This window comes from Diabrotica virgifera, chromosome 3 (assembly GCF_917563875.1).
Source record: "Diabrotica virgifera virgifera chromosome 3, PGI_DIABVI_V3a".
In the NCBI taxonomy this organism is placed as follows: domain Eukaryota; kingdom Metazoa; phylum Arthropoda; class Insecta; order Coleoptera; family Chrysomelidae; genus Diabrotica; species Diabrotica virgifera.
In genome coordinates, this window is record NC_065445.1 from 39,073,036 (window position 1) to 39,086,826 (window position 13,791).

Here is a 13,791-nt window from a genome sequence, read left to right on the forward strand (position 1 = left end):
GAACAAACTAAACGGTTAATTATACCAAGGTATTTAGAAAAACTTAAATCGATTTTTAAATACAACTCCTATCGACTTGCACCTTTTGCATTGTATTCGGGATGATGTGATGAAAAAAGTCTACAATAAAAAATGGGTGGAAATGCATAGTTGCAAAATCCTAGAGACTCCAGATGGCGTGCCTTAGCAGTGACTCTGGGCACCAGGTGCTCCGGGGTCCGTTGTGATGGCGTATTTGTGTTCAGTGACCCCAAAAAGCCACTGCATAACAAAATTTGGCCCTTAATAAACTGATTTTGACATGTTTATGCACTTGTGGATGCATTTTATGCACTTTTGGATGTATCTTATACACTTTAAAATGTAATTATGCATTTCCGCCCATTTTCCTTTCGTAGTTTTTTTTTCTGACGTCTCGACGTTCGGATGTATAGAACTAAGGAAGATATTTAGTCAATACCCAGAGACTGGAAAGCGGTCAATTAATAGTCGCAGGAATGGAAAAAACGGTGGGCTCTGGTCAGCAGTCCTTTCCAAATCAATACTTCGGATCAAACTTAGTTCTGGTTGTTCTTCATGATATTTTATATTCTCGGTCGGTGTCCCATCTCTAGCGCCCATCGATGGTAGTGGTTACATGTTAGTGGACGTGCTGCCACACAGAGAGCTAGCTGTTGGCGTCTTTAAAACGTATTTACATACATGTACTGTTGTGATTCACTTTGATTAATTAATCAATTAATTATCTCATTAATCAAACAAATCAAACATAAATAAATTGTAAATCTCAGGGCTAAATTATGCTATCAATACTTACTTTCGTGGCTTCAAAATATTTCTCAGTGGCTTCCTAATAGGGATAGATGAAAGAAAATAAAATAATACACATAATATGAATTTCAATTAGAAATTATAAAAGTCGTTTATTTTATCTCCTGGAAATAAATGTTTAATATTTAAGATTTTATTTAGTCTTCTATTTTTATTTTATCTACCAATTATGAAAATAGGAATATTTCTTTTTGTCTCCAAATTTGTTTTTTAAATAATTAACTATGAATCTCTCTACTTCTGCTATACAGGATGTTCTAACTGTTCCGATTTTTTTTTGATATAAAAATATTTTATTTTATCAATATTATTGTATAGAAAAAAAAACAACTATAATGATTTATAAGTAACAAAATTGATTGAGGTTTGATGATTTTATAATAGTGAAATGTGTAGTTCAATATGCACTGAGGTATTTAATACGTAAAACCATACATTCATGTCTCAACAACAAATAAAACTGACCTTTGCTGATGATTCGACAATGTCTTCACACAAAACACGTTTCCTTCTTTGCTGGTGTTGCGATCCAAAGAAACTCGTCCACGTTTTCCAATAATGTCCCTGCTCCTCTGCAAACTCGTTCTCCCTTTCCTCACTATGCCCCGTACAGTACTCGTTCCGGCTTTCTCCTGATGCAGTATTCCAACTTTTTGAAATACTTAAACAAACACTGGATACTTTAGACTCAAGGAGTTATATCATCTCTCGACTTGGCCTATTACTCGTTCCACGATATGATGCTTGTCACTTTTCCAAAAACCAAACCGGCGTTTTTCTTTCTTTGTACACTATTCCTCAAAACTGGACTCTTCCCTTCGATTTAACAAAACAGACTGACTCTTTCTCCTCATTCATTCTCATCCTTCCAAATCGTTCCCCTCCAGAATTAATTTTCCAACCAATCAAAAACAACTTTCAATCATGACGTATTTACCAAAAAACTCTTTTCTTTTTCTAAACATATCTATATGGATTTTCAAGAAAAAATAATATTCCGACTATTTTAATTCTATTTTCTACACTAATCATATTTTTATCTATGTTTAAGAATCTTAATACATAGGTATATTTTAACTATCTATTATGTACCGTGCGGCTAATGAATTACCTACCCGCATATCTTGAAAAACTTAAGGACCCATTATTTTGTTTAATAAAATAAAATGTCCGTGGTTTTGATAAACAGTTCAAAGAACACTTTCTTAAAACCAGCACCCTAATTGCTTACTTAAAATGCATTGTTCATGGGGCTAGTAAACACTTCTGCGAAAACACTTTCTTTAAAAACTAGCTATAACTATTTTTACAAAATCTGTCTTATACAGGGTGTTCAAAATTTATATACTCGTGGTTGAGAAATATGAAAATTTTTATTTTAATTTGAATTTTAAATATAAATATAGTCTTTTATTTCTCATGTCAAATAGGAATATAACAGTACATATATTTAAAAATAAGGTAAAATTTTAGTTATTGTTCAGTGAAGGGTTAAATACTTTCAAACATATTAATATTAAGTATAAGATAATTAAAGATTCGTGTATTCCAATTTTTTAAAATAATATCAAATATTCTTACCCTTAACCAGTCAGAACCACTCTTCTCCCATTCGGTATCCTGGTGAAGAGTAACATTTGCATCCTTCTCCAAGGTAGTATTAGCTGTTCCTTTAGCATCGTGTTTAACACGATAGCTTGTGAATATATTTAAGCCAGCGAAGTCATATGTACCTTGTATATAATCGGCTTCTTGAAACGTCAGAGTTGGCATTCTTGATTGGAGATAACCTTCTGATATGCTTCTATTATCAACCATTTCCTTGACCAGAGCCGGATAGTTGCCATCAGTATGAAAAATTGGATTCATAATGGAACCAATCTAAAAAAATGTTTAAAATGTACAATAAATGCAGTAAATTACAATTATTTATAGGTATATTAATTTACATTTATTTTCTTTTTACATTTTTACGTAGTATTTAAACACGACTGTAAATAATGTAATATTTCTAAATGGACATACGATAATCGCAGACAAAGAACACTTACGCGATTTCCAAAAGACGAAATCTAAAGTAATAGCCTTATTAAAACCAGGAAAGGACCCAGGAAATCCTATTTCCCTGTTGTGCCACTTTTTCAAAGTATACGAATGATTCATGCTGACCAGAATAGAAAAAGTTTTCGACAAGCACTTCATCCCACATCATGAAGGATTCAGACCAGGCAAATCTTGCAACGGTCAAGTCCTCGCACTAACAGAAAACATTGAAGAGGTTTTCGAAGAAAAACTTACTACGAAGTGCTGCTTTCGTAGAGTTGACAACAGCGTATAACACAGTAAGGCACAAGATATTGCTCGATAAAAGACACGAGACTCTCAATGAATACAAACTTGGGTCATCTTGGATATTAAGCACCCTAATATGTCTGTGTAGATTTTGGCGTTCGATCCGACCATCACTTGTGACATCGTTGCCGTATCCTCTATTTTTTCATATTATCAAGTTATAATTTTTGTGATATTATACACGAGCGTGACACCCTCAAAAAAGCGCTTAGTTTTCGAGATACTGACCACAGAGGGATGAATGGCTAATTTTATTCATACTTTATATTTTAAACGCTGAAAACGAAAATCAAGTTTATTTTGAATTTTATGTTGGGGAACATTGACAAAATCGCAATTTTAACCTAAAAATAAAAAAAAAAAAGAAAACGCCTTTTTTTCGTTTACCTCGCTACAACTCTGTTCCATTTTAATATTTTTCTCTGAAATTTTTACACTATATAGCTGTAACATTTCTGAAGACAAACGTATCTGCCTCAAGTTTTTATTCTTATCATGATAAAGGTTGTGTATTTTTGAAAGAAAAAGGTGCGGATTTGTGCATTGTAAAGTTTAATCGCAAAAGTTGCGTGACGAAGTTTAAAATTTAGCTTCTCAATTACGTTTATTTTAAAGTAAAGAGCACAAAGAAGTTTTCTCGTAAGTTTTAGATCAAAATGTTTTATAGAAAAAAAAATAGTGCAGCTTTTAATGTCAACATTAGAAATACACAATATAACGCTTATTTTTTGAGGGACAGACAATCTAGGTCTAATTTCTCACATTTATTACTATCCTTGGATTATAAGCTTTCATTTGACACCTCATTTGTTATTTTGTCTAGTATAATGACGGAGAAGTAAACGTTCTTATTCTATTATTCTTGTAGGTACATTTAACATTGATTGAAATTATGAAAGAAATATATAGAAAACAGCATGGCAACACTGTGACCCACAAACATAAAAATTCAGCCACATTCAGCTGTGTGTTACATAGGGTGCTTTAATATCCAAGATATCCCAAACTTGGTAGGGTCGTATATTCCTTACTGCAAAACAGAGTTTTCATCATGTTGGAGGATAACTTTTTTTATCACGTTGGAGGGTAAAGTAAGTAGGTGGTGGGTTCAAAAGAACTTGGTTCATTATTGAAATTTAAAAATATTATGGTTAGTGATAAACTATATCAATTATTATCTACAATTGTGTACCTTTTTAGTAGCAATTTTACAGTACACTTATTAATCATTATAATATGGTCATTGATAATTTGATATATTGTTTCTGAAAGTGTTCAATTTTAAAGAGCGATATTACTGTAAAAAGAATATGGTTTCTGACATTATCACTTGAATTGACTGACTGGTTCGTTATCTGTAACACAGCATTATCCCAAACACATTAATTTTGTCTCACATTTATGTCTTTTTCTTCTTTCTTGTATGTAGGCTTTAAAGCCTGTTTCTTCTTCAATATTAGCCTCCTAAATTGTTTAAGTTATTGCAACATCTGTTTCTTGGTCTGCCAATACTTCTTCGTCCATTTGGTGACTTATCTCGTGCTATTCGTACTATCCTATCCTCTGTCGTTCTACTAATGTGTTCGTTTCACTCCTGTTTCCGTTTTGTCACCCATCGATTTATGTCTTCTACGTTGCATGATCTTCTTATGTTTTCGCTTCTCTCCCTATCCAACAGACTTTTCTCTGATATTCGTCGGAGTATTTTCATCTCTGTTGTTTCTAGTAGTCGTCTCGTTTTAGATGTGCAGGTCTTGTCTCCGTAGTGTATTTCAATATAGGTCTAATTGCTGCTTTATAAATTCTTGCTTTTGTGTCTTGTCTTAGGTGTTTTTTCTTCCAGATTGTGTCATTAAGAGATCCCGCCGCTTTACTTGTTTTTAAGCTTTGTTGTCGTACTTCCACTTCAACATCTCCGTAACTGGTTATATCTATTTCCAGATATCTAAACCTTGCTTCATGCTTTATTATGTTCCCATCAATTTCGATTTTACATCGTAGTGGGTATTTAGATGTTGTCATACATTTGGTTTTTTCTGCTGATACATATTACCATATTGTATTTCTTGGGGGGTCAAATTACGTTGTAACACACTGTATGTATGTATATTACCAGATACCGTAAGGTTATTGCAAGCGAAGGACCATGCAAGAACATCATAACGAGCGATAGGAAGTATTCACAAAAATAATAAATGTTTAAATTTTGTCGGTACCTTAAATTCACGAGCTCGCTCAGCAGCTTCTACATCTTTGGAAAGAGTTGCTGGTATGTACCAAGTAGCATGCACAGCAACTCCAATTTTACCTAAAATTATATCAGTATGTATTAATTTTTTGTTTGTTAGTTTTGTAAGATAAAATTTTATCTGCAGTCAAGACCGCAGAAGGATTAAAACTCCTGATCAATACCGATTGTAGAGCTTTCATACACCGAGACAAAGGTTGTAACCAGTAATAATTCTCTACGAAACGAATTTTTGAAACGTGTTCATTTTAGAATAAGCTAAATTACAATAAGGAAAAAAATTACCAAAATATACTACGTCACGAAAGGGCATCCACTGGTCCAATATTGACTAGAGAACATAGAAAGTCAAATTTGCATTTGACTCACGAATATATTGTTTGTAATATTATAGATTGGGAAAGAATATTTTTCACCGGTGAATCTAGATATGGTTCTTTTCATGAGCATTTTTCAGTGCGTCACAGTTTTTCGATTTCTCTCTAACGCATTAAATTGTTTGTGACAGAAAAAAACGCACGTCGTTGATTACATTTCGTCGGTGACATTTATAACATTTAATCTAGTTGTCAATAGATGGCGCTAATAATATAATATTAAATAATATTATATTATTAAATAATATTATATTATTCTATATAAAAAAAATTTAATCTGTACAATTTATAAGACTATGCAAATCAAAGAAAATACCATTTTATAAATGCAATAAACAAAATTGATTTGTTTTTATGCCCAATTGCAAATAAAATTTAACAACTGTCAGATTTAACTAAAAGGTCATGTTAGAATAAATGTCATAAATGTATTTATCACGGACTAACCTTTTTTCTATCATTTGTGACGCACTGAAAAATGCTCATGAAAAGAACCATATATTTTTTGTGAATACAGGTGAAAAAGAATATACTAAACAAAAAAAAACAAAAAGCGCAACGACCTATCCTAGTATATAATGTTTTTATGACCATTACCATGTTGGCAGTTAAAGTTACTATTGACTATAAAAATACTATACAAACCAAGAATGAAATTAGCGCTAATTCCAAGCCTAAAGCAATAAAATATAATATCGATAGCTTAAGAGATAAATCTATAAGATAAAACTGACAGAAAAGCTAAGACATGTAGATAAAGCAGAAACAGCAAAATAGAAGTTCTAGTTAGTAAAATAATTCACAAACTAAGCAGCAATGGAGGCTCTGGGATATTTGGACCAAAGCAGAAAAGAAAGTGCTTAAAACATCACAGATGAGATTTTTCGCATGGCAAATTCTAATGTTAGGTTAAGCAACAATGAGGACAGTGGATTTCCATCTTAATCAAGAATTTATAAACAAAAATTTTTGCCGAAATAAGCAAAATATATCTGAAGTCCGCAAAGTTTCACAAAAAAATTGCTATGTACTATAAATGAACATATTTATTATAACACACAACATATTTTTCAATTGGTAAATATTAGGAAGACTACCGTGAAGGATTATGAAGTTATCCAAGATTACACCGGAGTATACAGGGTGTTAATAAATAAGTATGAAAAATTTAAGGGGTAATTTTACATAAAAAGATAATGACAGTTTGCTCTATAAACGTATGTCCGCAAATGTTTCGTTTCCAAGATACGGGGTGTTGAATTTTATTTTTCAAACTGCGAATTTTTTTATTGCTCTAAGACGTTTTAAGCTATAAAAATTACATTTTGTGAGTTTCAAGAGGTAGATGTTGCGCATTTTTTGGAAAACAAATAACAATTTTATATTCATCATTGGCACGCCTACGAGTAATAGTCTTTTTAAAGAAAAAAATAGTACGCCACTGAGACATTTCAAATTAAAAATTATTTTTGTTTTCCAAGTTTAATTTATGATAAAGAACCTTTCTTGTCTTTTTTTCATATGGTGCACCGTTTTTATGCAAAAAAATAAGACATCTTTGCGCGTATTTTGCATTTCGTACTACATTATCAAAAACTCTCCAATATAATAATGCCAAACTAGAACAATAACAGAAAATATGTGCAATGCTACAACAAATAAATGTTCAAAATTACCTCCTTTAAAGGTGACAGAGTAATTTTATATTCACCATTGGCGTGCGTACGGGTAATGGTCCGAATTTTTTAAAGAAAAAAATAGTAGGCCAGTGAGATATGTCAAATTAAAAATCATTTTTGAATTCTTCGTTCAATTTACGACAAAAAATAGTTTTCTGTCTTTTTCATATGAGGCGCCGTTTTTATGCAAAAAAATAAAATATCTTAACAAATGTAAAGACTGAAATACAAAAGTACAATAGTCAAAAGTACACTTCTCCCTATTTCCCTATTTACCTGAAAATATCTTAACGTTTACATGAAATAAGTTTCTATGCATATGGAATCTACCTCGAATAATTTGTAAGCGTTAAGATGTTTTATTTTTTTGTATAAAAACGGCGCCGCATATGGACAAACACCAGAATGATTTTTTGTCGTAAATTGAACGAGGAATGTAAAAATGATTTTTAATTTGACGTTTCTCAGTGGCGTACTATATTTTTTCTTTAAAAAATTCAGACCATTACCTGTACGGGCGCCAATGGTGAATATAAAATTATTCTGTCACTTTTAAAGGAGGTAATCTTGCACATTTGTTGTAGCTTTGCACCTAGTTAAAATCTTTTTAGTAATATTTTCTGTTATTGTTCTACTTTGGTATTATTATATTAGAGAGTTCTTGATAATGTATTAAAAAATGAAAAATACGTTTGAAGATGTTTTATTTTTTCGCATAAAAACGGTGCACCACAGGAAAAAATACAAGAAAGGTTATTTTTCTTAAACTAAACGAATACAAAAATAATTTTTAATTTGAAATATCTCAGTGGCGTACTTTAAAAAAATTCAGACGATTACCGATAGGCGCGCCAATGATATATATATTAAATTGTTTGTTTGCCAAAAAAATGCACAATAACTACCTCTTGAAACCTACCAAATGTAATTTTCATATCTCTTATAGCAATATAAAAATAAAAAGTTAAAAAAAAAATAAATGGCAGTTTGAAATAAAAATTTTAACACCCTGTATCTCGGAAACAAAGCATTTGCGGACATACCTTTATAGAGCAAACTACCATTATTTTTTCATTTAGAATTACCCCTTAAAGTTTTTCATACTTATTTACTAACACCCTGTATATCTCACGCTTCGCTTATGAACATAATATGAAATGGTTCTAATGGGGTCAGATCTGCAGTCCACGAAACATATGGAGATATCTACAAACATTCCCCAGAACTTTAAAGCATGCTTGCCAAATACACGCTAAACAAATTATTCATAACCTTAGTTTTTGTTTAAAAGTTTCTTGATAAAATATTAAACAATATTATTTGTTTAAAAACACATGTGGCATGTAGAACTTATGAAACTTCTGAATAACCAACCACCGTTATTTAAATGATAACAATCCTTTCGAAGCGTCGTTATTAATTTTAATGCTTACCTTGTTGGTTTTTTCTAAATTCAGCATCATATAAATGATAAGCCTTAGCATGTGCCAATAACATAACGTGTTGGCAAATATAGTTCGCAATACCAGGCTGGTTTATGAAGGGTGGATATTTGTCGTCTCCATAACCGTTTGAAGACATTTCCATTGTTATCCAATATTTTACCCTATCTCCAAAATAACTAAACATATACCTAGCGTAGTCTTCAAAGTAGTATGCCGTATAAGGGTTAGTCCATCCTCCAATTTCTTGTAGAGGCATAGGGAGATCGTTATGGTAAAGAGTGACCATTGGTTCAATACCTTTAAAGATAATAACAATTAAAATAAATTGAATACTTAGAACCAAGGGATCAGATCTTGGAGAGAATATAGTCTTAAGCCTGTGGCTTAAAATCCTAATAATTCTAATGACATTAGCACGTTTAAATATTTAAATAATTAAATTTTAAATATATAAATAAATGCATTAAATAATAGTATAGGAACAACTGAAACTGCGATCCATGTCTAAAGGTAAATTCCCTTAGAATAAACAAAACGTTCCTATTGAATGAGATATTTAAAAATTACAGTCACTCACATTTTTTCTTTTTTTTTTCACCCCTGTCGCTAACTGAAGTAAACATTGTAGAAGTTTTTAGGGGCTTTGGGCCCTCGGTAATAATGTATTCTTTCATTCTGCGTTTAAATTTTTCAAAAATACTTATTAGTTTTCTCAGAATTCGACACTAAAGAATGCATTTAAAAACACTGGCCGGAAATTTTGGGCCTACTCTCTTCAGGTCGTGTTTCTGCCTAGTATGTTATTATTAGTCTGACGACTGTTTTGTAAATTCTGCCTCTCATTTCTTTTCCGATATTTTTATTACTCTCTATTGTTCCATTCAGGAAACCTACGGCTCGGTTTGCTCTATTTACTAGATCTTCCACTTCGGTTTCGAGTTTTCGGTAGCTAGATAGTGTGATGCCTAGATATTTAAACGTCATTACTTCTTCTATTATCTGACCCTCCAGCTTTAATTTACATTTTAGTAAATTTGCTGTTACGACCAAGTAGTTTAACACTAGAAAGTCGGGCTTAGCTTACCTACCTAGAAAGCCGGAAGGGATCTTTTTTACCCCACGTTCTTTAATCAATTAAAATTCAGCTTAAAAAAGAAATTAAATCTACTCTAGACGATAGAATCTGATTTTATTTTTTACTTTCATTGTTTAACACATTCGCTGCCTATCAAAAACATTCGGAACACAATTCGGGATACAGTTTGCAGTTTTTGATATTTGCCACACATTGCCTTGTTACAGCCGCGGCAATGATTGACAGTATGATTTCCTTTACAACATATTTTCAACTGATATTTTTGTCGTTTTTGGATAGTAACAGTGATAGTTGTTGGTAGACCTGGTGTTGCTAGGCGTAGTTCCAGATTTCGGGAGGCAAGGTATGGGGCCCATAATTCTTCACACAGCCGAAGAATAAACTTACAAAGACTGAGTCTACTTCCAGTTATTTTTTTATAAATAATCCATGCATTTATTGCTTCCAAGTCAAGAGTATTATAAAACACGTACATAGGCCATCGTCTTGAAGTTACTTTTGTAGTATAAAGACGCGTCATTTGGTCCTCTACACCCACAATTGTATCTTTGTAATCACTTGTGTTCACCAACAATTTTATCTTTATTACGTAGATGATCAGTACCAATACACCATTTACACAATAAACATACATAAATATAATTTTACCCATCCGACAGGAATTTGAAAAAAAGGCTCGTCGAATTTCCCAGAAAATGATAATAACTTACACAGGGCCAATTTGGCACCTTTAGACTTCTATGGTAAATTTGTTAGAAAAACCATTTAATAAATTTAGTAAACAATATTTTTTGTGCTAAATAAGTCTTTGTATCAAAATATTAAAAGTCATAAAATATGAAATTATTATTGCCTCAAATAAAAAAACTACAATAACTTCAAATCGCAAGAGGTGCCAAATTGGCCCCTCCGAGTTTCTAGTGTTAAGGGTAAGCAAATCGATACCTTACTGCGACGGACTCCTAATAACACGCTCTGAGGTAATAAGAGCCATCCATACACATACAATCATCAAAAGATGTCAGAGCGACAGGTCCTGATAAAATTTCAACTGAAATATATAAAAAAAAACACTAAAGACTAAGTTTTCAATCTAATAGCACACAAAACAACACCAAAAGTGTTGCTCTACATCCTACCAGATTGAAAACAATGGGAACCTTCACAATGGGAAAATGGTTATTCATTTTTGATGAAATATATAAGCTTATAAATGATAGCAACGTTTTAGAGGCTAGAACTTCGTTTTTAAATACCATTTATACCAGCGTACAACTACCTAATGGTAATGGTTGGTCCAATTCACTGTTTATAGCTCTATCTAAGAAGACAACAACAAAAACCTGTGCTGATTATAGAACCATCAGTTTGTTGAACCATTTATTGAAACTTTTTCTGAAGGTAATATAATATGGTCGTATCTACAATAAATGCAAGGAATACCTAAGTGACACAAAGTTTGGTTTCCGTAATGGGTTTGGAACGAAAAGGCATTGTTTGGGATGAACGATGAACGTACTTGCTCCAAGATGTCGAGATATATCTGTAGACACATACCGTTATCTTATAGACTCCCGAAAGGCATTTGATCGTGTTAAGCAGGCTATATTGATCGAAGCTCTAAAAGACATTGGCTTGGACGGCAGAGATATTCGAATAATTGCAAATTTATATTGTAATGAAACATCAGTTTTAGTAGATGGTGTGAAATCACAGGCTCTTAATATTAAAAGAGTAGTACGGCAGGGATGCCTCTTGTCACCCCTGCTTTTTCAACGTTTACTTCGAAAGAATTTTCAGATATGCACTTTCTGAAAAAGAAGAAGGAATAAGTGTGAACGATGAAGTCATCAATAATTGGCGATATGCGGACGATACTTTACTTTTAGCTTCTAGTCAAGAAGTATCGTTGAGAGTTGTAGGGAGGCAGGTCTTGATCTGAACATACGGAAAACCAAAATACTCGTAATAAGTAAACAACAGCATATAAAACCGTCTATATATGTAAATAATACCAAACTTGGGTAAGTTGATAAAATCGTTTACCTTGGACAGTAATTAAATTGTAACGCAGAAAGTCACGGCGAAATTAGATCTAGGCTAGAGCAGGCCAGAGCCGCTTTTAAAAGGATGTTTAAGGTGTTATGCAACAGAGACCTAAAATTGCCGTTGAGGATCCGCCTACTTCGCTGCTACGTGTTTTCGGTCTTATTTGATGGTGTTAAGTCCTGGACTGTAAATAAAATCGATCTAAATCGCCTTGAGGCTTTCAAAATGTGGTGCTATAAAAGAATTTTAAAAGTTTCCTGGGTAGAAAAAATGCGAAACTCCACAATACTAGAACGTCTCAGCAAGACTACTGAGGTTATAAAAAGCATCAAGCAGAGAAAGCTTCGGACATGTAATGAGAGTTCCCAAATATAGGTTTCTGCAAAATATTATGCAAGGAAAAATAGCAGGCAAACGCATTCCAGGACGTAGAAGAACCTCATGGTTGAAGAACTTGCGAGATTAGTATGGTGTTGATACAAGTATGCTGTTTGGAGTGGCAGTGAATAAAATTTAGATAATGGGAAATAAGCCACAATTTTACCGTAAAAATGATTTTATTAATGTTTCGAAGCCCAAATCGGGTTTGGTTGTCAAAATACAAAATACTACTAAAATAAACAAAAATGTTGTTGCTAAATAAAAAAATTATGGTAAATTTGTGGCTTATTTCCCATTAAAAGTAATTGATTAAAAAATGCCACAAGAAAATAGCTTCAGAACAACATTAAAATTAAGATAGCTATGATTGTAACCAACGTTCTGAAAGGACATGGTACATGAAGAGGAAGAAGTTGTTCCTTATCGCCTTTTTTCAAGAATAAGATTATTTCACTTGCCATTCATTCTTCTAGTAATTAGTTGTGTCTTATAATCTTGTTACACCGTATTTCAGAAAAAAAATAGGAAGGTCTCAGATACAGAATAAATACATTTAAAAAAAAAATATATCCAAAAAATTTTTTTAAGAAACGCTTTTCTTTAGTTACGAATGACTAAAATTAAAAATATAAAAAAGTCAACTAAAAAGCAAAAAACAAAAAAAAAATTAAAAAATCTAACACATTCGTCAAAGAAAAGCGTGGCGCGTCTTCACCGAATAAACGGTTTTCGCCCCACGTTTTTCTTTAACGAATGTGTTAGATTTTTTCAATTTTTTTCATTTTTTGCTTTTTAGTTGATTTTTTTATAATATTTTTAATTTTAGTTACTCGTAACTAAAGAAAAGCGTTTCTTAAAAAAAATTTTATTCATATTTTTTATTTTTTACTTTTTAGTCTTGCACTTTTCAAACAAATTTCAATAAAATATATCGTCATGTTTATTAAAATATGTATAAAACATATTTTACATACTTTATGTTACTACTAAACTTTATTGTATATTTATGAAGCATAACGTAAACAATTAACGTAAAAAGTGAAATTATGTATAGTTCATATCGTTAGCTTCAATCCGTAAAAGTCTCAAATTTTTACATTGTAAAAAACAAGAGAATTTAAGCATTTTCCAAGAAAATCGTTTTTTTTTATTTAAACAATTAATAAACATAAAAAACAAGTGCCTACGTTCTTTCCGATGAGGCTCCAATAAAAGCCGAAAATCGCGATTCAAGGGACTGGACTGCACTCCGTATTCTAATTGAAAATTAAGATTGTTTTGCCTTCGCATTGCAACTGAATAAAAATGGTATACATTTTTATTTTATAAAAAA

The 13,791-nt window shown here is 31.9% G+C and overlaps 1 protein-coding gene across 2 annotated transcripts in view; it reads right to left on the reverse strand.

Annotated features, from left to right (window-relative positions):
• LOC126882802 (myrosinase 1-like) overlaps positions 1-13,791 on the reverse strand; it is an 85,333-nt gene that overhangs the window by 63,079 nt on the left and 8,463 nt on the right. For both annotated transcript variants that reach the window (XM_050647867.1, XM_050647868.1), the window contains 3 exons: positions 8,921-9,229; positions 5,400-5,491; positions 2,413-2,712 (listed from right to left, as the gene is read on the reverse strand). In XM_050647867.1, the coding sequence (XP_050503824.1) occupies positions 2,413-2,712; positions 5,400-5,491; positions 8,921-9,229 (701 nt within the window). The remainder of the gene's footprint in view (positions 1-2,412; positions 2,713-5,399; positions 5,492-8,920; positions 9,230-13,791) is intronic.